This window comes from Meles meles, chromosome 3 (genome assembly GCF_922984935.1).
Source record: "Meles meles chromosome 3, mMelMel3.1 paternal haplotype, whole genome shotgun sequence".
NCBI lineage: Eukaryota > Metazoa > Chordata > Mammalia > Carnivora > Mustelidae > Meles > Meles meles.
Genome location: NC_060068.1, coordinates 156,679,373 through 156,705,991, shown reverse-complemented (window position 1 = coordinate 156,705,991; position 26,619 = coordinate 156,679,373). Strand labels below are relative to the sequence as shown.

Sequence of the window (26,619 nt, the reverse complement as noted above, 5' to 3'; positions counted from 1 at the left end):
CTGTCGCCGCCGCGCGCTTCCGCCACCCGGCGCCGCTGCCGCCGCCGCCGCGCTCGCTGGCTGGCGGGGTGTGGGCGCCGGACTCCCGCTGCCGAAGAGGACCAGCAGCGCCGCCGCCGCCCCTTCGGCCCGGGCCCGGGCCCCGGCCCCGCCCCGGGCCCCGGCCCCAGCCCCTTGCCCGGCCGGGCGATGAAGTGTCACTACGAAGCGCTGGGGGTGCGGCGCGACGCCAGCGAGGAGGAGCTCAAGAAGGCCTATCGGAAGCTGGCCCTGAAATGGCACCCGGGTAACTACTCCGCAACCGTCGCAGCCCTTGCAAAAACCGAGCCCCGCCACCCTTCGCCCCTCTCTTCCCGGAATAACTCCGGGACCCTGGCCAGTCTCAACCTCCCCGCCCTGTGACTCGCCTCGCCCTGGGAACCCCGTTCGGGTCCCCGGCCAGGTGCCCCTGCGCAGTGCTCTTCCCGCCGGGCGTCCTCCCCGCTCGTCGGAGGACGCGTCGCTCGACCTAGGCTTCCCTCAAGCCCCGGGCAGCCCCTCCCTTCCCAGATGTTCCCCCGGCCCACCCACCAACCTCGGCGCTACCCGCAGTGGCACTAGATGGGGAGGACACATTCTAGCGACTTCAGCGGCTCCTCCCACCCCTAAGCAGACACGAGCCGGAGCCGGAGACCTGGGCTCTCGAGTTTGGCCCTTGCTTGAGTTTCTGCCGCTCAGCTGCCCTTAACTTCATCACGGAATCCCAACTACCCAAGTGTAATTTATGGCCCCTTATAGAAATTAAGACAAAGAAGCTAGTAAACTGTCTTGTATAGCTGTGCTCCCCCCGACACTTCCCCAGTAAGCTGCTGAAATACGGACCCCGTACTCCACTTGAGATGTTTTGCAGATGGAGAGTTTTAATTGGGTGTCTTCCCTAGTGAAGTTTGTATGTATACTTAGAAGTATGCTTCCTTTGGTTGTTTTATTTGGTCGTAGTTCAGGCATGTGTGACTTCTGTGAAGTAATCTGATCTTTCAGATTGGGAAACTAAGGCTATAGTTGAATATCAGCTTTTTGAGGTTTGTAAGAGGTTTACATATTAGCACTAATCAATAAGGGAGTTTATAGAATCTCCAGTATGTGCAAGTCACCATAGTAAGATTCTGAAATGCTAAGACATCCCTTGGAAAACATGCTGTAAACCATGAAAAGTTAAATACGGGTGCAAACAAAATAGCACAACATGCATAATTGGTAGTTGGATGAACAGAACAACTAATGAATGCCCCAGCGTCCACTATGGCAAGGGAAGGGTTCACACCAGGCTGGGGGTTAGTGGGAGGGAAGGGCAAGGCCTGGTAGAAGAGATGCTGTGAAGGAAAAATTATCAGATTTGGTGATTAACTGGAAATCAGTGCAAGGAAAGAAGGAAGAAGTAGGCAAAAGTTACTAAAACATCAATTAACTATTTTGAAACCACACCGGTTAGAAACGAAATTTCTCTGAATGTTATCATAAATCATAACATCCTAAATATCTTTTGTTTGAACATGCCTATACATTTAAAGGATACCTACTTTTCAGGTGACACATGATTTTGATATATTTTGCTGTGCTGGCTTGTTAATTTGTTAAGTCTGTCAGTCAGCAAATGTTCAATTCAATCTCTGTGTAAGGTCCTGTGTTAGGTGTTTCTGAGGTTAACATCTGGGCTTTGCTTCAAAGAATAATTTGTACTTCAAGAAGAAAGGCTGTTCATTTTTCATTGTTAAAGGTATTTCTTTTCATTTTTTGTTTTTTTAAATTGAGCAACTGAAAATAGTTTTCAGTAGGGTCAATGTTACTTCCTAGTGAGATCACTCGTCTTGAGGGGAAGGCTTTTATTTGATGACTGCCGTGAGCACTTTACTGTGTGAATGAGGCAGGAATGGTCCTTGCTCTGCAGGCAGGTAGAGTCATCAGGGAGTCCCAGGGAAATAGTTTCAGTCTGGCGAGAGAAGGGTGGTCTGAAGGCTTATGAGCACCATGCCTGACCTGGACTGGGTTTCTGTGTGGGTAGAATAGATGTGTATCCCACTGAAAGCCAGACTGAAAGCCAGAAAGCAGGGAGTACAGGGGGAGGAAGGCCAGATAAAGCATGGCAGAGTACAAGAAGGGCAAGAGGGGGGTATGGCCAGGTAGGCAGCAGCCAGGTCTTGGAGGTTGGGGTCAACTGGACGAGGTAGATTGATTTTAACCTAAGGGCAGTGGGAAGCAGGGGAAAAGATAGGTTTGTGTTTGTCAGGTATGGAGAGAGCAGATTAGGACAGGCAAGATTGGGAGGAGGGTGACTGGGAGGTCAGAGTACATTGAAGTCACCCATGGTGACCATAAGACCCAGGAATGGAAACTCTGAGCCAAGGGCTGGAATTCTCAGTGAGTTAAGGGGGAGTGGTTGAGTGGTATGTGGACAGTGAGAAGGGGGAGAAGGTGGGGTTGGCCAGTGGTTTGAATCTGGACGGAATGCTAGTGTGCCCTCGGGAATGAGGAACGGACCAGCAGCCAGGAGACAGCTCCAGCACCAGCCCTGCCACAGGAGGGCTGTGGCTGAAGGAGCCCAAGAAGGAAGTCCTGCAGGGAAGCGGTTTTCTCAGGGAGCCTGGTTTCAGTTGAGGCAGGACTTAAGAGGCTCAGTCCATGGAATTTTCCAGAAGGTAGTGTAAAAAAGTTTGGGAGGGATAGAAGAGAGTGTGAGTGAATGGAAAGGAAAGCACAGAGAATAGTGTGAGAATGCCTCTTAAACTTTGATGACTGGATTTGCAGTACCTGCGGCCTTTGGGTGTGACTGATAATAAATGTGGGCTTTTTCTTTATTATTGCTTTTTAACTTACTGCATTTATGTGCTTAGATCTCAGTTTAACATTATAGTCAGCCAGTTCAGGTATATTTAAGTGAAATAAGCCATATGACGGACTGAAAAAAATTAAGAAAGACGTGTTAGTAAGAGGCGAGATCTTATTTTCAGCTGGTACATTGATGGACTTTCTGTGTTTCAAAGCTTGAGCTTTCTCCAAACTTCTTTGGGGGAGGAAGGAAGGGTGTGGGAAGAAACAGGACAACGAAGTACAGAACTGATTAAAAGGTGAAGAAGAACCACCCACATACCTCCCCCAGTCACCTTTTTTGTTTTATGTGGGAAGATTGATTTGCTGGCGTTTTCTGCCATTCTGCTTTAATTGGGACTGTACTGTTTTGTTTATGACAGAAAGTTTATGAATGGTTTGATGAAGATGTAGCAATCATGAGTATTTTTGAATCGTGAAAGATACAGAAATCATGACTCTCACCTTGAAGGCATATCTGGCTGTGTTCAGAGCTGCATGTGACAGAAAGGTGGCGACAGTAACTAAAGTGAATAGTTTTGTTTTCCGTACCTAGCAAGAAATCCAGGGGACACCCGTCTTGGTAGCTCCAGCTCTTGACGAAGCCCTCAAAGACCTGCTCCGTTGTCCTGATCCCGAGGCTCGAGTGCTCGCACCGAGTGTAAGCGATTAAGCCTCAGAGCTAAAAGTTTCTTGCTGTCCCATGTTGTGGTGCAGAGACAGGGAGGTGAGCCACCGTGTAACCGTTCTCGTCAGCACATCTCAGGTGGGCCCCCACTTACTGTCCAGGGTGGCCTTTGACGGGTGGGGGGTGGGGGAGGAAGGTCCCAGGGAGCCGAGTGGAGGAGGAAAGGGCAGAGCAGAGACAGAGCGTGCGTGCTAGTTGCCTTTTAAGGAAGTTCTTAAAAGCTGTCGTAGAGCACTCATGCGTGTTACACGTCAGCGCGTGCTCACGGTCATGTGAAGCTTCGAAGGAGACTGCACAACAGAGTCTTTATAATGGGACCAGGTGCCCACCACAAAGTTGGGGTTCACTTACTACTGGAAGAAGGGAATAAACCAGCAGTCTCTGTTTCAGTCCTCATAATTGCCTGTAGGCCTTATACCCTGACTTTGGACTGAGTGAAGGCATAAGGTGAGTGCCACCAAAGCCCATCTCTTCCATCTGGAAAATAAAATCTTTCCTGCCAAGTTTCACTTGGTAGGCATGTGTTTCTATCTCATTGGCTAAAACTGGGTCACCTGATCTCCCCAACCTCAAGAAAGTCTGGGGAGGTGCATTTTTTAACTAGGCACATTACTACTATGAACAAAATCAGGGTTTTGTTAGGAGGAAGAAAAGACTAGATACTCGGTAGGCTAGTAATATCTTACACAGAGTGGTGATCAAAATTTAAAATAATTGCAACAGGGGACTGAGTGTCCTGTATTATCTGATTGCAGGATAGGCCTGATGGCAACAGGGCCACAACGAGATGGAATTTGGTAGTAGTAGTTGGAAATCACAGGAAACCTAACCACAGTGGCTTTAATAAATATTTTTCTCTCTCTCTCTCACCACAAGAAGGTTTGGAGGTAGGTGCCTGCTGGCATTGTTTCAGTGATTCCTTAATATCGCTTTGAATCTCTTGGCTTTTTCTTCACAGTCTCATGATGGCTCCTGAAGCGCCACACATTAGTCCACATGCCAGACAAGAAGAAAGAGGAAGGAAAGAAAATACACTAATAATTAGACTTCTGCTGTCCTCTCACTGGTTAGAGCTGTGTCATGGCCATTTCTAGCAGCAAGGGAGTCTGGAAAGCAAGTCCTTTAGCTCAGCCTCCCCAGTGGAGGCTGCAAGAGAAAAGGGGAGAGGTGTTGGATGATCTAACCTTCAGCGTCTGCACAGAATGGATTCAGAGCTCTTGAGCGTTTAAAAAATCCATTATGCAGTTATCACTTGGCCTGTCAGTATGAAAAATACGTGAAACTTTGTCAGCTGTAGATTCAGAAGGATGTAATACAATGCTGTTGTGGACAGGTAACGAAATGAGCTAGAATGATTAAAAGTAGACTGTGAAGGAGGGGAAGTAGGGAATGGTTGGCTCCTTGATTATTGGTGCCTGTCTTTGGCTGTACTTGAAGTAGAGGATTACAATGTGCCATTAGAAATGGGGGTGTTTAGTCCCGGGAGAAGGAGGACTTGGTGATAACCGTTGGCCGTCTTCAGAGGGGCTGCCCTGTGGAAGGGGATTTAGACCGGCATTGGATCGCTTGCTACTTACAGCTAGGCTGCGGGGATGGATGGTTTTTTCCTTTCAAGTTAGAGTTACCATGATTCTGAAATAACATCGAAAGCTTTTTCTATGAAAGCATCTCAGCAAAGAGGGGCTACGGCCAATGGCTGCACTTGAGAAAGTATTGTCTGTGATAGTCGTTGAGCAGAAAACTCCCTGAAGGACTGGACATCCCGCCTGATGGTACCTAGAAAGAGGAGGCAGGATGCCCTCGAGGATCTTGTTCTAAGGCTGCAAAGTTATTCCCAGGAAGTATGTTTCTGGCCTATTTTTCCTCTGGCCTCTTAGAGGGCAAGTATTGAGTTGTAGCTTATAGAATTTTGGTATGCTCCAGAGTGGTCCGAAAATACTTCACTTTCTGAGTATAGTAGTTATCTATTGCTACATAACAGACTACCAAATGCTTAGGACTGAAAACAATAAACACAGCAAACATCCATTATGTGGACTCAGTTTCTGAGGACAGAGTGTGGGGATGGCTTAGCTGGGTGGTTTTGGCTCAGGGTTTCTCGTGAGGTGGTATCCTCATTGGGAAAACCCGCTTTTCAATTCCCTCCCATCGTATCAGGCGTTATTTCCTTGCTGTCTGTGGGCCAGAGGCCACCGTTCTCTACGTGGGCCACCCGAGTGTCTTCTTGCTATGGCAGCCGGCTACTCCCAGAGCGATCCGAGAGAGCGAGAGCCCGAGGTGGAAACTGCAGCCTTCTATAAACTAGTCTCAGAAGTATCTTAGTGGGCCATCACCATTTCTACTGCCTTGCTGTTGGTCACACAGACCAACCCTGGTGACCTGTGAGGGGGCTCCGCAGGGTGTGAATGCCAGGAGGTGGGGAGCCTTGGGGGCCATCTTGGAAACTACCCGATGTTCTCTGAATTCATAGTTAAGAGAAAAATAATTAGTATATATTTTTAAAGCTTTACGAGATTGTGCTCTGTGTTGATAAGAAAAAACATAAAGACCGTACTAAATAATAACACTCCTTCCATGACTGATTTTACATATATATTTTGCTTTTTCAAAAAATGAAATGTGTGCTACTCGGGGTTTTACGTTTGTGGATACCCAGACTGAGTGCTCAGTGATGCCCCAAAGCTTAGGGGAAAGCATACAGTTTCTTCTCAAGTAGATACTTCTCGCATATCCTTATTATCAACTCTCACTAGGACCTCTTTGCTTTTTCCTGATTGTTTTTCTTTGTTTTGCGAACTCCTCATCTATTTATGGCATTTGTGATAGAAGAGGTCCCTTTTAAATTCTGTCCTCTACTTGTCTGATGACTGACTATCTGGAACTTTATTTTAACAGATAAAAATCTGGATAATGCCGCAGAAGCAGCTGAACAGTTTAAATTAATCCAAGCAGCGTATGACGTGTTGAGTGACCCTCAGGAAAGAGCATGGTGAGCATCACGCTGCCCCTCCTACTTGGTGTATTTTGTCGGGAAGAATTATCAATAGAAGATTTTAAAAAGTGGATATTTGTCAAACGTTTCGGTGTTTTCTGAGGCATCTGTCCCCTATTCATTGTAGAAACTGCAGCATTAGAATTGGAAGGAAGCTTAGAGGTGAATACTCCAATTATTTTAGAGGAGGTAGAATAAAGCTTGGCAATATTAGATAGATTGAACCTTGACCCTTGGGAAGTAACTTCTTATTAAACGGGATCTCTTTGGTGTATGACAAGTTTACTGGTGTTAGGAATGCTGACTTACCCTTAAAACAGTGTTTCAGAGCTAGAATTGCAGGATTTTCCCAAGAACTACTTTATATGAAGAAATGGAGTTAAGCTTCTGTGTCTATGACAGATACTTTTAGGTATGATGACCTGATAATTTAATAGCATTTTCAGACAAAAGATTCTTTTTTTAAAGATTTTATTTATTTATCTGACAGAGAGAGAGATCACAAGTAGGCAGAGAGGCAGGCAGAGAGGCAGGTAGAGAGAGAGGAGGAAGCAGGCTCCCTGCGGAGCAGAGAGCCCAATGTGGGGCTCGATCCCAGGACCCTGAGATCATGACCCGAGCTGAAGGCAGCGGCTTAATCCACTGAGCCACCCAGGCGCCCCCAAAAATTCTTTTTTTAAAAAAGATTTTATTTATTAGAGAGAGAAAGCATGAGCAGGGGGAGGGACAAAGCGAGAAGCAGACTCCCCGCTGAGCAGAGAGCCCGATGAGGGGCTTGATTCTGGGACCCTGGTATCATGACCTGAACCAATGGCAGATGCTTAAAGGACTAAACCACCCAGTCACCCCCAGACAAAAATTTCTATGTTTAAATTTAAGTTTTCAGATTTTTTTTGAAGATTTTATTTATTTATTTGACTAAGAGAGATCACAGGTAGGCAGAGAAGCAGGCCGGGGGGAAGAGGCTCCCTGCTGAGCAGAGAGCTGGATGCGGGGCTTGATCCCAGGACCCACTGAGCCACCTGGGCACCCCGAGTTTTCAGATTCTCAATGAACTTTTTGCTACCAAGGATTAGGTTTTAAGCCCCAGCATGTCTGTGTAAGAGCCTGCTGTTACAAAGAGCAGGTGGGTATGCAGGGCTGCTGCTTGAGTCTTGTGTGTGTCAAACAGCGTACAACATGGCAGGCTCTCAAGCGAGAAAGGCTGTAAAAAAAAAAATTCTTTAAAAATTGTCCTTTAGGTGAAAATCAGAGAGAGAGATTCTCAGAGAGAGAATCCTACATTTTTCTCCTCCTGAAAAATTTGGAGATCTGGCCTTAGGAATGCTTTTGCTTTCCTTTAGGAACTTTGAAATTCTATCCTGCCTCCCTTGGCTCTGTACCCTTCTCCAGATCTCACGTGGCCTTCCTGTGCGAAGGGCTCTCTTGTCCTTTTGTGTGAAGGCCCTGCTGTTGACTCTCGTGTTGACTCTCGTGTTGCCTGCAGGCCAGACTGCACAGTCGCTAGGAGTATGGTCCTTCTAGTGCAGGAGGCCTGGTTTGGAATTCTAGCTCTGCTGCTTACCGGGTTTGTGATTATAGATAAATTATTTAGTATCACTGAGAGTCAGTTTCCCATTACATCTTTGGGGTAAGAACTGACGTTACAGAGTTATTATAGGGAGTAATTGTGTGTATGTGAAACTCGTAGATTGTTTATACAAACCTAGGAAGACCAGTTCTGGTCTTTGTTGGTAAATCTGATCACAAATATATAATCTTAGTCTGTGGAGCAGATTGTGTTCCGTGCCGACCAATTTAGTAATATTTCTTACCCGTAGAAATGCAGCTACCTTTCTGGGGGAGTCATGGAAATTCCCTGGCTTGTTAAATTCCACTGTTCATGTGGGCGAGTAGTGTACAGTGCCTGCCTCGTCCTGGAAGTTGCAGTCATAGTTTTAATCAGTTCTGTGAAGGATTATCAAGTCTTTTCATGTTGATATTTAAAAAAAATTTTTTTTGAGTGTGGATTGGACATATTAAAATGTCTAATAATATTTTGGCTGTTTCAGTTTCAAGAGTCCTTTTGAATTCTCATTTATTCAGCGATCACTGATGATGCTAATTTGTTTGTTTAGGTATGATAATCATAGAGAGGCTCTCCTTAAAGGTGGGCTTGACGGGGAATATCAGGACGACAGCTTAGATTTGCTTCACTACTTCACTGTGACCTGTTACTCTGGTTATGGAGATGATGAAAAGGTAAATGAACTCACTCTTAATTTCCTGTCAAGCACGAGACTTTCAAACACAAAGAGAAATCATGTTATTATAGGTGAAAGCAGTGTTCATTTTGAAAACTGAAAAAATATTGCCTTTGTATTTAAACTGTCGGCGTATGAAAACTGCAGTTTTCAGAAACCTGCATGTTCTGTCATGACAGAGCTTGGGCCTGTAATTCTTTAACATTAAAGTTTTTTATGTACATTTCAAAATTGTATTCTGTGATCAGAGTATAGAAGTATTAAGAATTTGTTTTCCTGCTGCTGTTCTTTAGGGCTTTTATACAGTTTATCGTAACGTTTTTGAGATGATTGCGAAGGAAGAGCTAGAATCTGTGTTAGAAGAGGAGATGGAGGATTTCCCCACTTTTGGAGACTCCCAGAGTGACTATGATACGGTAAAAGAAAATTGCATTGCCATTTTATAATGTGCTTTACCAGTGTGTTTTCTCCCCATTTCTTTATTTGAGAAGAGTGGACCCTGGTTCTTGGTCCCACACTGTAACTAACTCTGCACCTGTCTCCCTTCCCAGAGGGGCTTGTGGCGCCCTCGGAGTGTCCTCCTTTACTTTTCCTGTTTATTGAGCGGGTCCCATCCCATTCAGCGCTTCACTCAGTTTGTTCTCGAGGGCGATTTAATCTGTAAAGCCCTGAAGGACTGTCTTTTCCATTGACTAGTGGCGATGTGATGTGTGTGAAAAAAGAGATGTATTGCGTCACCAATAATTTGCTGCCTTGCTGGAGAAAAAGAATCTTAAACCTCAGCATGTTACCTGTTTTCTTGGTCTCTAGGTCGTCCATCCTTTCTATGCCTATTGGCAGAGTTTCTGTACTCAGAAGAACTTTGCGTGGAAGGAAGAATATGACACGCGACAGGCTTCAAACCGCTGGGAGAAACGAGCCATGGAGAAGGAAAACAAAAAAATTCGAGACAAAGCGAGGAAGGAGAAGAACGAGCTGGTGCGCCAGCTGGTCGCGTTCATCCGCAAGAGAGACAGGAGAGTGCAGGCGCACCGGAAGCTCGTGGAGGAGCAGAATGCCGAGAAGGCCAGGAAGGCGGAGGAGATGAGGCGGCAGCAGAAGCTGAAGCAGGCCAAGTACGGGAGGCGCGGCTGGGCCCCTAACTCCGGAGAGGTGTGGGGCCCTGGGGCCGGGCCTGATGGGGGGGCACCCCCATGTCCTGGCTTCATCAGCCACCCTTGCACTGCATGTTTGCCTGCAGAGGCCCTCAATACTTGAGATCCTTTCCAGACTGCTCTGAGACATAATAATGACCACCCTTTGATCTCCTCCTCTGGATGAGGCCCTGTTCCAAGCACTTTTGTCCTAGCAGTTCTGCGAAGTAAGTTCTGGCTTTTCTCCTCGTCCTTTTGAGGAAGCCAGGCAGGCAGGCCCCAGATCCCAGATCTGGGAAGTGGCAGAGGCGGGCTTCGGCCCGAGATGCTGTGCAGTGTGCCCACCGTGCCCCGCCTCATGGTCCCGCCTCTTTGATGGCACACTCCAGGACTTTGGTTCATTTTTATGCCTTTAAAGCTTTGTCACTTGGAGTTAGTGTAAAAGCACTGTGTCCAGAGCACTGTAGCATTCTTTTAAAGATGATTCACTTCTAAATTCTACTCACCCCATCCTTCATTTTTGGAAAATTAGCACTCTACTTGCCACTTAGGACTTAAAAACACCTCAAGACTTTTTAATAACTTGCTAGGAGGTCTAGGTTTCAAAACCTATTGTCTAATAGGGGGCTTAAAATCACCCACATAACAGATAAGCCACTCGCCCCCACTTGAACTCAGCCCTGACGGTGTGGGGGGAGCAGCTCTCCAGGACATGGGCTGGAGGCCTGGGGGGTAAGCAGGACCAGCGTCAGTGGGGCTGTGCTGTGTGTCTAGACTGGCCGAGCAGTACAAAGAACAGAGCTGGATGACCGTGGCCGACCTGGAGAAGGAGCTCAAGGAGATGGAGGCGCGCTATGAGAAGGAGTTTGGAGATGGATCAGATGAAGATGAGATGGAGGAATCTGAGCTCAAAGATGGGCACGATGGTAACTGCCTTCATTGGGAAACTTGAGAAAGGCAATGCTGTGCTCAGACGTCATGCACTCAGGATGCTTGCTGGTGGCAGGCAGGGGTGGGGTGGGGGGACAGGGGCATGGCTGCATCCTGGGGACATCTGCGCTCCCTCCGCTGCTGCCAGGACCGTGTTGCCAGGGTGTTCCTGTCCGTTTGCCTTCTAAGCAGAGCTGGAAATCTGGATTTTTATGGGACGTCTTCCAGTTTTGAAATGTGGCAGACAATTAAAATGAAAAACAATATTGTATATAGGCCAAGCAAAGGTAGTCCATTGATGTTGACTGAACCCTAGATGGCCAGAATAAGAAAAAAAGTTTATTTGATTAATAACCTCTTTTCGGAGCATGCTTTAAACAGTCTGGGCTTCTGGCTGCATAAATAACTTGACAGGTGGGTATACTGACAGATGTGACTGCTGGTTACGTAAAAACCTGTGATGAAGCCTGGGAGGTCAAGTTTTCATAGCCGCTCTTTCCAGAAAAGCTGATATTATACAGGAGTCTGTGTGGTGTATATAAATTCTTTCTCTCATTTCTGAGAGTTTCCTCCCACTGTGTTGAGAAGTGTCCTTTCTGTGCATCCCTTGTGAGAGCACAAGGCCTTTGACTACCTGAACAGGCGAGGAGTAGGCATTGTGGAGAATAACCTGACCTTTCGCGTAGTCTCTGGCTGTTGCATGAGGAATAATGTGGAAGGATCAGTTCACCTTTTCTATAAATGTGTTGTTTTAGACTAGTAGGTGAATGGTAGGATGGTGGACTTTTATTTACTCGAAATGATAACGAAATGAAATTTTTAGAAGTAGTATGTATGAAAGTCTTGAAAATTATAATGCATTCTCTAAACGTGTGGTGGCATAATTAGAGTTTTATGTAAAATTTATGAAGTGCTTTCACGTTCAAGAGCTTGCTTGATCCTTGCACGATACCCCTTAAATGTATATTTTGCTCATAGAATGACTTCCCTTTTACTGAAGAGGAAAATAAGACTCTGAGAAGCTGTGGCACATAGACCTGCCATAGGACCATTTTTAGATCCAGATTTTTACTTCAAAGCTAACATTCTTTATAACTATTTGATGAATTGTTTATATATAATGAAAGGGTACAGGTAATTGCACACTAATACCATTTATTAAACATTAATACTAGGTAGAATGAGTTTTGATCATTTGTTATTTCAGTGAGAAAGTGTCTTTCAGAATCATATTAATATCACTTACAAAGAACCAAAATGTAGACTGTAGAAGAGATACCTTGGAATCCTTATTGATCTCTTTGCATGATCCTGTGATCTCTGTGGCAGTCAGTTTACCTGTTTATTTCTTAAGAAGACAGATGGGATTTTGCAACGACTTTCAGTTCAGCATTTTAGTTGCTTAGATTTTGCGGACTATCTTGATAGTAATTATTTCATTGTAACAAAGTTCCAAGCTTATTAAAAATACAAGGGTGTAAAGACATGTTAAAGTTTATATATAATAGGCTCTTTTATGACCAGCCCGTCAAATAATGATGGAGTGTTTCAGGCTAGGTTTATTTAAGCACTTAAGAGTAGATTACAGTTACAAATGTGTTTGCATCAAATCTTGCTCAAGGGGTCAGCTGAAAAATTTGTTGAAAAAACTGCTTTGTGGTAGAACTGTGAAAGTGGCATTTGATTTTCTGGACTTAGCTCACACTGAGAACTTTGAGAAGACTTTGAGTCTTCTCAGTAGACTTTGGAGAAGAACTGGAAAGATAAAGTGGTGATTTGGAAGCCTACCCTTATAATTCAGGACTGCTTTTGAAAGGTCAGCTCAAATCCTGGTAACCTTATTTGATTTTTGTAAGGAGATACAGTTTCTACTTTGTGTGCGAAATTCGTTTGTTACTAAAGACATGGAGTTTGCTAACACGTTTCAGATTTGGGTTCTGACTGTCGGCTTCCTTCTCGTAGGTAAAGACAGTGATGAAGCTGAGGATGCTGAGCTGTACGACGACCTTTACTGCCCAGCGTGCGACAAATCTTTCAAAACAGAAAAGGCGTAAGTTTAAGATCTCCGAACTCCCCTTTTCTTCGGAGGTGAACCAGAACACTGAAAGTCCTGAAAAGAGAGTGTTCATAGCAGGGGGTCACCAGCCCTCCTCCGTGTTCTCTTGGGGGATTTCTTTCCCCCAGAGGAGGATGTAGGATTTGTGCCAGCGGTTAAGCACACTGCACTGATTCTCGTTCACAACCGGCAGTCCTACGTGAGAGCTGCTGCTTAAAAAACATGGACGTGTCTCCATATCACTGCTTGTTGCGATGAAGGCACAGTCACAGATGAGGAGGCTAGACCAAAGCGAGTCTCTGTTGTTGGTGGCAGACTCCCTTCCAGCTGTCACACTCCCATGCAGGCGAGTGTCCCGTTTCAACCTAGGAACTTTAAATGTGTCCCACCTGAATTACATTTGCTGAAGCGGAGGGACTTTGCCTTTTGGAAACAAGGAGGAAGAGAGAAGTATTTAAGGGGATATTATTACAAAGAGAGGAGAAAGAACAGGACAGAAAACAAAGGTAGGCTCAGCAAGGGACAAAGAAACAAAACACATGCAGGGAAGGAGAGGGGAGACCAGAAGGTTCAAGTGGGGGTGTGGGAGGCGTACAAGGCGTCGGTGTGGAACCCCCAGGGGAAATACTGTTGAGTCGTAAGAGAAGTGGCAAAGGCAGAAGAGTTAGAAAGGGGAAAACAAAAGCAACAGTGAAGGGCATTTAAAATTCATTTTTTTATTTAGAAATAATGTCAGACTTAGAGTGAAGTTGCAAGGATAGAATAAAGCAACCAATTCACCTGTGGCCGATGTTTTGCCCTATTTGTGTTCACCCCTTCTCCCTCCCCCCACCTCCCCTGCTCTACACAGGTTTTCCCTGAATAATTTGAGGGTAGGTTACGTACATAATGCTTGTCTACGTCTAAATTACTTCTGTATATAGTCCTAAAGAAGAAAGCCATTCTGTTAGATGATCGCAGGACAGCTGTCAGCTTCGGGAGGCTTATAACCTGGCTGTGGTCCTTTCTTCTCCTTTACCGCCTATATTCCACTTCTATCAGCACGTACTCTCGGCGTCCTGTCCCGTGTCTTCTCCACTCCGATCAGGATCAGGTCTAGGATCAGAGGACATGTTCATTTATGTGGTCTTGTTCAATCTGGATCAGTTCCCTTGTATGTGCCATTGTTACTCCAGAGTACGGGCCCTTCAGAACGTTTTTTTTCCTGGAGTACTTATCATCTTGAGTGTCGGTCTCCTCATGATTGGATTCTGTGTCTGGCTGGCTATGGCGTCAACATGCGGTGCTGCTCTTGGGCCTTCAGTTCTGGAAGCATATGACATCTGTCTGCCCTTCCTCGGTGGTGAGAGTTTTGATCACCCAGCCAGGACATCTTCTAATGTTTCCATTGTAGAGTTAGTACTTTTTTTCCATTGCAACAGATTTTACTTTATAGTCCATTTAATCTGTGGGGAGACACTTTCAAGTTAGACAAGTGCCTTGCTCCTCATCCGTGTCCTAGATTTGGCATTCATTGATGATTTCAGCTTATCCCACTTGTCACATAATGATTCCAAAGCGGGGCTTTTCTGGAACCAGTGCTCCTTCTCCGTTATTAGTCCTCAGTAGGCCTTCTGCCATCAATAAGAGCCCTGCCTCTTCTCCGTCTAGCTATTACCAGTATGAATTTGTGAAGTATTTCAGTGTTTTATGATTTCTTACTGTACTTTTCATGCTCAAACTTTTCTGGATATGATTAGTGAGAGTTCTTTCAAGGTGACTCCTGTGTCCTTTTGACAAGTCCCAGTCATTTTTTTGAGCAGTTATTTTCTGGCACAAGATGTTCCAGTTTCTCTAAGAAACCATGGTATGAAGGAGCATTTTAGTGGGAGGGAAAAGTAGCAACTGAAGCTAGAAAATCCAAGTCTGAACAGATGAGATAAAGTTGATAGTACGGATGTAAGTTTCCTACTTTCTTGTTCACCTACTGACTCTGGTACCTCTGTCTTGTCAACCCTGTTTTGTGGAACGTTACTTCATGGCTCAGTGATGCCCTGAAAGAGGCATGGCTCAGAGAGTTTCAGGCAGAGGGGTTTAGATGTGTTTGAACTCACATTTAGGATTGTGGGAGTGAGAAGGGAGAACCCTCTTGAGAAGGTGAAAGACAGTTATTAAAAAAAGCAAAAGGAGGTAAACTACTCTGGTACGTCATAAACCAAGTGGTCTTCTCTTCAAGTTGGAATGCTGTCTTACAAATTCTCGGCATCTTCCAGAGCCCACAGTGCAGCCTGGAACATGCATGCATTAGGCTAATACTCAGTGATTAAGAGGAAACAGTGGAGAAGACTTGAATTTTAAGATAATAGAGAATTTGACCAAAAAAAAAAAAAAGAAAAATTGGAAGCAAATATGTAGATAAAAGGACACAGAGGGAAGGGAGGATGCTGGGATGGAGGGAAGAAGAGCTCAGGTGTGGGCTGGCTATGTCCTCCCGCCTGAGAGGTCCTGACAGGGTTCTTCTGCTTCTCTTTGTAGGATCCCCAGCATTTTGCTTCCTTATTGGGAAAAATAAATTTTACCATGGTTGCACTTATTCAGCCACATACTTGGGCACATGTGAATCCTGTTGTGGTTACTAACGTCCAATTATTCTTCCAGCATGAGGAATCATGAAAAATCAAAAAAACATCGGGAAATGGTTGCCTTGTTAAAACAACAGTTGGAGGAGGAGGAAGAAAATTTTTCAGGACCTCAAACTGATGAAAATCCATTGAATGCCAATTCTGAGGAAGAAGTAGAAGATGCACCAAAACAAAAGTACTTCTAAAAATGCTTCTAGACTTACTGATCACATTAGAGATGAGATTGCATTTAAATGCTGTTTTATCTAAGAAGTTATTCTGTTATGCTAATATTTTCCACATTTTCTTCTATGTAAGGGAATTTACAATATTGAAACGGGTAAAAACATGATGTCGGGTATAATTTTTACAGAATGTATTATGATTATATTAAAAGCAGTTTTATACCAAGGTAATTGATATGCTAATTACCATCAATGGAACCACTGTTCTAATTTTCTAACGATAATGTGAATATTTTCTTTTTAAGACCTTATGCTATTAACTACTTTTAAAATTTTACTTCTCTCTTATCAGTAGTGTTTTAGTTTTTTTTTTTTCACTTAGTAAGTAGTCACAGTTAAATATTTGACATTTTTATTTATATTTATTCTTAGGCTTTCTAAAAAACAGAAGAAAAAGAAACAGAAACCAGCACAGGTATGTTGAAAAAGTTTTATTAACATTAAATATCAAACATAAAGTGGGACTGCTTTTGTTGTTTTAGTATAGTTCATGTTAAAGAGAGGGATTTTCACTCTATTTTATGTATGTGGCTAATTTACTTAATTACTGTTGTCGGTGTGTCTTCAAATTTTGCAAGTGGAATTAATTCCCTGATACTAATTAACTGAGTGATCATATTAAAAATCTGGACACATGTTGACCGTGTCTTTAAATCTCTAAGATAAGAGTTAAAATCAGAAATATGTGAAAATCTGAGGGTTGATTATCGTATATTTAGGGTTTTTTTTTTTTTTTGCCAACAACATAAATGAAATTTTGCGAAAGGAACATTTGATTAGAAATGAGTAATGCTTATGATTCTTAAAAAAAATGTTTCTTAATATTACTCAGAAATGTAAGTAGTTTAAATATTTCACACTGGCATCTAAATCCAATCTCTCTTAAGAATATTTTTAAATTGGGGCACCTGGGTGGCTCAGTGGGTAAGCCTCTGCCTTCAGCTCGTCATGATCTCGTCCTGGGTTGGAGCCCCATATTGGGCTCTCTGCTCCGCAGGGAGCCTGCTTCCCTCCCTCTCTCTCTCTGCCTACTTGTGATCTCTCTGTCAAATAATAAAATATTAAAAAATAAAATATTAAAAAATTTAATTTATTTATAAATAAATAAAATCTTTTAAAAAAAGTTATTTTGTTGTTACAGATGTGTAACAATCCTATAGATGTATAAACACACAACGAGCTCTGTTTTACTAAAGATATTTGGTGGTTCTAAAGGAAGTGGAATTGATTTCTGCACTACTTTAATATACGCTAATTGTATTAGTTTATATTAAGTATTAAATGTTACAGTTCTTTTTGGAAACTGAAAATATTTTTGAGAAAATTTAGTTAACACATTAATGATTTTTCATAAAACTTTAGATTTGGCTTATTTATTTAAATGGTTATATGTTTGAAAGTAGTTTTTGTCTGTCTCATGTTCCAAAAATACATGACACATGAATTTATCACTGTTAAAATTTGTGACTTGGAACTTTTGCTTCAATTATAAAACCACATAGCAAGTTCTGTGTTCCTTTATAAAATGACTCATACTGTCTTCTACCCAAAGACTCTATAATCATTAGCTTAGAACATTTCCTCTCTCATTTGAGTGTGCTGGAACCACTAGCATAAACACAAGAGAGATTTATACCTAACCCAAGCCTATCCTGAGTCAGGAAGCGTAGGTCTTACAGGTTGCAGTAATAAATATATTTGTGTTTTCTTACCAATGAAAATGCTTCATTTACTACCCCATTTTTCCCCTCCAAAGCTGTATGCCTTTATAGTAATAACTCTTGTTGATGATTTCTGATTCTATCAGGAAGAAAATCCCATTTCAGATCTAGTTTTATGTAGCACTTGACGTTTTCTCAGTTCTTTTTGAAAGGAGGGTAGTACAGAGACAGGAACCAGTAGACTGAAGAGCAGCCGGCAGCAGACACAGAGAGTCAGGAAACTTCAGACTGGGAGAGTTTTCTATATGGGCAGGAAAAAAAATTTGCGTAACGTAATAGGATGGTAAAAGGAAACCCAGAAAACTGCAATTGAATGTAAACAGAGGACCCTGGCTGACAGAAAGGAGGAGTCCAAGTCACTTTTGAGCACAGTATTCTGAACACCCTCCATGAGAAACATTCCAAAGACAAAATTACTTGCAAAAAAATAAATCTTGTACTTAGTAGATATTTTGGTCTAATTTTGCTAAAAAAGTGTAGCCTGAAACCAGTCATAAGGAGACAACCAGAAGAAGCCAAACTGTGGGACAGAATAGCCAGCAGATTGTCCAAATCATGAAAGACAAAAAGTAGGGCTGTGGTGGTTCTAGGACAAAGGAGATTCAATGGGCATGACCATGTCGCACAGCATGGGGTCCTTGATTTGTCACACCTGTCAGGGCCCCCAAGGAGAGGTTGTTACTGGGTTGTGAATATGGATTATGGAGCTGGTCACATCAGCGTTAAATTCTTGAGTACAATCAGGGCATTGTGGGGATCTAGGAGCATGTTTTTGTTCTTAGGAGACACATGGGGAAGCGTCATGATATCTGCCTGCAATTTATGTTCATCCTTCCAGGCTTGGGGGCAGGGTGTGTGTGCAGAGAAGAGGGAGGAAGGGAAGGGAAAGCAAATGTGGCAAAATATTGCCCCAACCCAAACCAACAAAAATAAACACTCTTCACATAGGTATGTTGGCCAAGCTTTGCCTTTTTCATAATGCTTATTTGCCCTTTTTTTTTTCCTACTATAAAAGTAGAAGGTGCTCATTGCTGATCATTTGGAAAACATGGAGAACTATAAATATCACCCCTCATTCTGCCTGTAGATACTACTTAGTATTGAATTAGATTGTAATCAGACATCATGTGTAATTTTCTTTTATATTTTAGCTAATAATTTGTAAGTACTGTTCCACAGAATTGAACCAGTATCTTTGCAAACATGATTTTTAAGAGCTTCATAATTCCCTTCATAATTCAACCATTCATTTATTGAACATATAGATTGTTTCCACTTTTTTTCTTACTCAAATGTTTCTGTAATGAGTATTTGTGTTCTTAAATTATTATTTGCTTTTTCTTTTTACTTCCTGAAGGTCTCCTCATTCAAAGCCTACCTGACATTATAATTGTTTAGTATAATTACTTGGTATCCTAAGAAGCTGGGGTTGTTACTATAATTATTTTGTAATGAATACATGTTTTATTACCTAGAAGTATGATGATAATTTCAATGAGAATGGAACTGGAGAAGAAGTAAAGGTTGAATCAGAAGATACCAACTTAAATCAAGACCGTGCCAAAGAATTCGATGGGAGTCCCCAAGAACGTATCAGTGTCACTGAGACTGTCGAACTCTGTGATGATCCAAAAAGTGAAGCTAAGAAGTAAGTCAGGTTGATGGCGATTTCTAATTACTGTTGGTAGGAAGAATATCTTTTCGGATCTCAAATAACATCTTTGCCACGGTTGATGAAGCAGAACAGGTCTCTCGGTGACCTGTACAGATTTATCCAAACAGATGTCCCACCGTAATACAGACAAAGCGTGTTGGGAAGAGGATGCCGGAGGAAGGTGCTAACGGACATTTCAGCAACATGGCCCAAATCAGAATTTTGACCCAGTTTCTATCCTGTTGAGGTCCTTATTTTATCCTTGATCAGTAATTCTCAAACAAGGAATCCAAGAACAAATCTCCTGATGAGGCTGCACCCCATTTTCCTGGAGCGTCCGGGACCGTGTGTCCATGCTCAGGGCTGTCATCCTGTGTTGGGCCCCTCAGTGCAGGTCACCAAGATCTGCTTCCACACCCAGGGGCCTTCCTGCTGGCAGGAGCCTCGAATGTGGTGCCGCATAGGGTCATAGTGGCTGGCCAGAGGAAGGTCTCTTTCAGCGGAGAGAGCATTCCTGGTCCTCTCCTTCCTGCCATGTCTTACTCTCTTGTCTCTGGCCTCCTCTGCTCCTCTAGAGCAGAGAGTAATTTCTTATTCCTTGAGGGAAAATCTGAACAGTGAGTAGCCTCCCTGTCTAGGACCATAAGAAGGAGTTCAAACAACAGAGTCAAGTGCGTGTCTGCATTGCCAGCATTTAGCATTGGAGCAGAGCGAAGGGGTGGGGCAGTGCCCTTAGGGGTTTAGATGCTGAGGGAAACACCGTGATGGAGGCCTAGGGTAGGCCTGTAGCTCTGGGGAAGGAGGGCAAGGACATGTGCAATCCTGTAAGGTGTTGTAGCTTGTGTTTCAACAGTTTTAAGTAAATGCGTTAGTTTTTGTGTCACATTTAACATCTACTGTGGTCTTTAAAGTTGCTCTGGAAAGCTATTCATTTGAGATGTGAAAATTAATTAGATTGGCCATTAAAATTAATGAATTAGACTTTCACTTGAGTCTTCTTGGGAGCAAAATAACAATTAAAAGGGATACATTATTATTGGATTGTAAGAACTCTATAATTTGTTTTCCAGTGCTCCTAAACCCAAAGGGAAGAAAGCCAAAGACATGAAAAAATCTGTCAAAGTACCTGCTGAACCGCAGACAGTGGTAGGTCAAAATCATACTGACATTTTTCAGTGGAACTACTTTCAGCAATATCATCCAAGTTCTTAATTCTGATTCTAAAGCCATCTTTGGTGAGCCCTTGTGCACCTACTGAATAGGCGTGGGTCTGTCAACAGTTTTTCTTGATGGATGTAGAATTTATATCTGTGCTGCTGTCCCTGTTGTTCTTTGAAGTAAAAGGCACAGTGGGAATACCAGATCCAACAGAACAGCTACTGCTCTGTTTTCCATTACTTTGCAAACTGAAACGTCGCTCTAGTCCATACGGTGCATATCGTGGAGTGACTCGGGACTCTTAACGTTGATGCTTTTGGTTGATGGGACTTAACTTCTCACTCTTTTGAGCCTGAGTGGTGGTCATTTTGTTAAAAGGTTGTTTTTTTTTTTTGAATTATTTGATACTAAATCTCAACATGAAAACCCAAATTATTGCTCTCAGGGAATAACATTCGCTCTTACTGATATATTTTTTTTCCCTCTTCAGAGTGATGTTCTTATCAGCTGTGCAACCTGCCATAGTGAATTTCCATCCCGGAATAAACTTTTTGACCATCTGAAAGCCACAGGTCATGCAAGAGCACCTTCATCATGTTCTTTAAACAGTGTAACGAGTAGTCGAAGCAAGAAAGAGAAACGTAAAAACAGATAGAAATCCTGCCAACGTTCTTTTCTTTTTGATTGTCTCTAGATTTTGAAACCAAAAACTGAACTGAAGTCATCTAAAGAGTTAAAATTTCAGTGATCTGCAATTTCTTGCATTGTGGAAGATTATTTTTTATCTTGTAAAAACATTTTTTTGTTTAATATATATTTTTTAAACATTTCATTAGTGATTGAATTCTACTTTGCCATCTGGATTGACTTGAATGTTTCAAAACAGGTACATATTGTAAAGTATGCGTTCTTGACTTCTGTTGGCTCACATGGACAGAAATGTACAGGGAGAATTAAATTATTTTAACACATACAAATGCTCCTTTCTGTTTTATTTTGGGGATTTCACATAGTATTTTTTATATAGTGCTTTTGTATTCTGTTAACTAAGTTTCATGATCTGTCAAAGACTCAGTTTTAAAATCATAGTTTTTTTTCTTACCTGATACCATGACTCCAGTTCTGCTTTTAAAATCATTTCTAAATAGCCTGTCTTTGATCACTGTATTTTTTTTTCCTCAAGGACAAGAGTAGGAAGAAGCTAATTTGACATATATGGTTATGTTTCAAGACTCGTATCTCAAGGTATAACCATGGTGATTTGAGACTTTATAGGTAATTCTCAATAAGATGCATCTTTTGGTGTTTTGCCCTGATGTACATTGTGGAGGTGGAAGCAAATCACTGTGTGGCACTTCCTCCTTGGCGCGGTGACGGCCGTGAAGCATGACGGAACCGGGGCGAGTGGCGCAGAATTTGTACTGACTCTTTAACAAAGGATATTCTGCCTTAGGCTTTTTTCCTTCACTATTTTCAGAAGTTTTTACTTTTGTTTTTTTCATCCTTTACTGGAAAACAACTTTTTGAATAAAAGTGTTTTCATAGGGCTGGCATTTATGCCATCCATTCTGTAGCAAAGATGAATATTAACTCGAAAAACAGAACAGTTGAAAGGGAGTGTGGTCAAGTGTGTGGATCAGTGATGAGTCGGTTTTTAGGGTGAGGCTGGATTAAATAGGCAATTCTTACCCTCGGTCTTGAGAGTAACTTTGAACTCAGCGGCTTTAAATACATACTCCGTGTTTAGTGAAGCTCTCGCCTTATATCCTTGAATCTTCAAGCGAAGGAATCTCCAGTTAGTTATGGGCTCTAATACTTGAGTCCTTTGGCAGAGACTTTCCTGAACGCCTCGTGGATAGTACTGAGCGTGGGGATCACGCTGTGTGATTGACTTGAAAATATGCATTTGTATTTTAATTTTTTCTTCATTTAGAGATATTAGTAGATTTTTTAAAAGATTTTATTTTTTGAGAGAGAGACAGAGCACAAGTGGGGGAGGGGCAGAGGGAGAAGCAGGCTCCCCACTGAGCAGGGAGCCCGACACAGGGCTTGATCCCAGGACACCCATTCATGACCTGAGCCAAAGGCAGACGCTTAACCAACTGAGCCACCCAGGCACCCCTTAAGTTTTCTTTATCATCTTCCTTTCTGTTTCTCTACCCTCTTTCACTAATTCCTCCTAATTGTCGTGCACCCCCCCCCCCCCCCCCCGTCCCTTTCTTGTCCCTTCAGGGGAAATAGAGCCAGTTCTTTAGGCTCTTCCTCCCAGGCTTGGTCTGAAAAGTTGCCACCCTCTGTTAATTAGAACTAGGTGAATTGGCTGTAATAAGAATAGGAGTACTGGGGGCCCCTGGGTGGCTTAGTGGGTTAAGCCGCTGCCTTTGGCTCAGGACATGATCTCAGGGTCCTGGGATCGAGCCCTGCATCTGGCTCTCTTCTCAGTAGGGAGTCTACTTACCCCTATCTCTGCCTACCTCTCTGCCTACTTGTGATCTCTCTCTGTGTCAAATAAGTAAATAAAATCTTAAAAAAAAATAGGAGTACTTATCAACAAGAGTGCATACTGATCACATATTATTGTACAGGAGAATTATGAAGTCCTCTGGACAGGCAGAGATTGTCCTTGCTTTCCCTCGTACCCACCAGGCAGGTGGTTAGTTTCTGCTTCATGTGCAGATTGATTGGGGTTACCGGTCGCTTTTATTCTGAATCACAAAACTCAACCATATTTTGAAAGGATCTTCATCAGTTGTGACTGAAAGCTACAGTTGTGACTGTAGTCCTGCGCATATATAATGCCGACAAGTCGTTTAACTTCTCTCAATTTCTTTCTCCTTATCTCTAACACAGTTCTCAGCATCGTATTGTTTCTGTTTATCACACAGGATTATCACGAAGGGCAGCTAAAATAGCAGTATTAAACTCTGTACCCATCATGGGGCTCGTACTCATGACCCCAAGATCAAGAGCTGTGCAATCAGAGCCAGCCAGGTGCCCCGGGCAAAATAGTATTACGAAAGTGCTTTTTAAATATGAAAGCTCGGGGCGCCTGGGTGGCTCAGTGGTTTAGGCCGCTGCTTTCGGCTCGGGTCATGATCTCAGGGTCCTGGGATCGAGTCCCGCGTCGGGCTCTCTGCACTGAAGGGAGCCTGCTTCCCTCTCACTCTCTCTGCCTGCCTCTCTGCCTACTTGTGATCTCTCTCTGTCAAAATTAATAAATAAAAAAAAAAAGAAAAAGAAAGCTTTATTCAGAATGTTGAATTTAAATGACTTGAATCTTTTTCAGTTAAGATACTTGCAGACTGAAGTGTACATGTTAAATTAAACGTGTATTAAGTTTTTATAGGAATGTCCTTCCTCATCCACTTCTGAAGAGGGAAACAGAAACATGTATTATGCTGAAGGTAAAATATGTTTGGTGAATCACAGACATTCGATTTCGTTTGTCTGAAGCAAAACAGAATAGTCTAAAATACGTGAGCACATGTTTTACACTGACCTCATTCGGGGTCAGTGGTGAGCGCCATCCGGACTGAAGGAAGCCGAGCTGTGGAAGATGCAGGGAGGGCGGGCTCTGCCAGGAGAGGCTGAGGGGAAATCCCGTCTTCTCTCTGCACTGTGTTCAGCGGTGCCAGAGCTGGGCTTCCCTAGAAAGCCCGGTGAGACTTCGGTCTCAAAACAGGAGCAGTATCCTTAGCAGAAGTGCACTAGAGGAGAACAGGACTGCGTCCAAAATTAAAGCTTTTGTAGGACAACAGCCACCCTAAGTAGAAAGCTTCAGCCTGGAAGAAATGGTTTGCAATATTTATATAATGGACAGGATTAGCATCCCGAAGACTTGAAGAAGTACCTCCTGCAAATCAAGGAGCAAATGACAGACATGCATTAGTAGAGCAGTTCTCAAACTTTTTGGTCACAAGACCCCTTCACACTCTCAAAAATGGAAAACGCCAGATAGTATTTGTGGGTATGGCTTCTATTTATTGATATTTACTTTTAGAAATCAAAGTGGATTTGGAGTATTTATTAAAAAAAGAATACATGTTAAGTAACGAATATGAAAAATAACTTCCAAAATGAAAGTTTAATGAGAAGAGAGGTATTGTTTCACATTTTTAAAAATACTTATTAGCGAACACAACTTGGGGGAGAGGGAGAAGCAGGCTCCCTGACGGTGGGGCTCAATCCCAGGACCCTGGGACCATCACCTGAGTAAAAGTCAACAAACTGAGCCACCTAGGCAGCCCCATCATTTCACGTTTTTGAAAGCTTCTTTGTCTAGCTTAATGAAATTAAAGACTCTCATGTCGGCTTCTGCAATCAGTCTGTTGTTCCGTGTTTGGTTAAAGTATATGAAGAAAATGGAGCCTCATCTGGGTAGGAAACTGGAAAAGGAAGGACTTTGTGAGTCATTCTGGGTCTCCCAGACTACAGTCAGATTGACTACATTAGAAAAATGGGTAAGACATCAAAAAAAGCTGGAATAGTTAAACAATGAAAAGATGATCATTGTTACTGATAACCAGGGAAATAAGACTAAATAATTGTTCTGTGCTTGCAGACTGGCAGAACGCAAAACGTCTCACAAGGTCAAGAAGGAATGTTGGTGAGGATGAAGAAATGACACACTCATTTCTTTTGGAGTAAAATCAATTGAATTTGATGATGTGTGTGAAAGTTGAAGATAAATAGTATAGCCTCTGACCTTGGGCTCTGTAACCTGAGGCACAGGACTAGAGTCTCCCTCCCAGTGCCCACACCGCAGCAGCCTGGCCTTCCCCTGGGAACTCGTTCCTGAAGGCGGTGCTCAGGTCCCACCCTGGACTTGCCCAGTGAGAGTCTGTGGTTAAGATTTCTGAGGTGATTCATCTGCTCCTTAAAGCCTGAGAAGCAGGACTGTCCAGAACGCCAGTACTTGTGTGCCAGCCTTATTACATGGATGCTCGCAGCTGAATTGTTGGTATCTAGGAAAAGTGGGAAACAGCCTCAACATCCATGAACAAGAAAATGGAGCAATTACGGCCCATTTTAAGATGGCAGACAACGGAGCAGTTAAAACGAGTGAACTTGATCTGTAGTATCAGTGGATAGCTGTTGTGGGAAAAAAAAAATTGGATGAAAACAAGCTGTCAGAAGATGAAATATGCCATTTATGAATTTTAAAAAGTACTGTTGTTATTGGTGAAGAGAAAGCAGGGTAGCCTCACTGGGAAACATTGTTCCAAAAAGTAATGGCCTCCAGAAAGGGAGGGAGCGCAACGGAAGCGGGGTGTGCGGGCAGGAGCGGCCTCGTCGGAGTCCACTTGCTTTTAAGACCCGAAGGAAAAGGTTGGCATTTGTTTGTTCATTCTGGATGCTGGGTAGGGAGGGTTTGTTACTGGTTTTCATGAAATAAACATCCAGAGAAATACGGGTTAATGTTTCCCTTCTTGCCAGCAAGATACACCATTTCTAAAAATGAAAAGGGAATTTTAAAGGGTTTAGGATGTTCATCTGATCCCTGGCGTGTCCTGTAAGGACATGGTTGCACAGGCCATCACGAGTGTCTCAGTCCCCTTCTTCCCTCAACTCTGATCTGGGCACAAAGCCATTTAGAATGTGATTACCTTCCAGGCCGCCATGGCAGTCGGGGTCACTTCTGATCAGTGACTTGACTGACTTTCGGGAAATGTCCTTAAAGATGTGGGCTGTCCTTATCCTTTACTCTGGCCGCTTAAGCGAAGAGGTGGCGGCTGGAACTCTGGCCCGAGTCTGGGACCCTGCGTCCTCCCAGGGCTGAGCAACAGGAGCACAGCAGCCTCTGTTCTTGACACATCAGAGAACACCCTGCAGGCCCTAGACCAGCTCCCTCTGCACCCCAGAGAACTCAGACTCCCATGTCACCAAAGCCTCCATTCTGTGCTCAGGGTCCCAGGTGGCTCAAGCCCTGATTCAGGATGTGCATGGTTACCTGAATGAGAGGTGTGGCTTCAGCAGTGCCAAGGACGTGGGCTCTGAACTCAGAGATCTCCCATGAAATTCCAGCGCCAGCATTAACTAGACGAATTGGGGCAAGTCATTCAAACTCTTCAAGCCTTTTCTTTTTCCTTCATCTATAAAATAGGGACAGCTGGGGGGTTCAGTCGGTTAAGTGTCTGCCTTCAGCTCAGGTCATAATCCCAGGGTCTGGGGATCGAGCCCCACCTTGGGCTCCCTGCTCAAGGGGGAGTCTGCTTCTCCTTCTCCCTCTGCCGCTTCCCCTGCTTGTTCTCCCTCTCTATCAAATAAATAAAAATCTTTATCAAAAAAAAAAAATCTGTGAAAGATGTGAGACCAACCTTGCAGAACTGTAAAGGTTAAAGTCTTCAGGTGTGAG

The 26,619-nt window shown here is 43.3% G+C and overlaps 1 protein-coding gene across 1 annotated transcript; it reads left to right on the top strand.

The window, feature by feature from the left end:
• The first annotated feature begins 38 nt into the window (after nt 1-38).
• On the top strand, nt 39-21,237 carry DNAJC21 (DnaJ heat shock protein family (Hsp40) member C21). Its single transcript, XM_046000319.1, has 12 exons — nt 39-286; nt 6,428-6,521; nt 8,642-8,765; nt 9,061-9,183; nt 9,578-9,882; nt 10,675-10,826; nt 12,793-12,880; nt 15,524-15,682; nt 16,104-16,146; nt 18,928-19,100; nt 20,177-20,252; nt 20,755-21,237. The coding sequence occupies exons 1-12, from the start codon at nt 190-192 to the stop codon at nt 20,917-20,919; spliced, it is 1,599 nt and encodes a 532-aa protein (XP_045856275.1). The 5' UTR covers nt 39-189; the 3' UTR covers nt 20,920-21,237.
• Nucleotides 21,238-26,619: the final 5,382 nt, after the last annotated feature.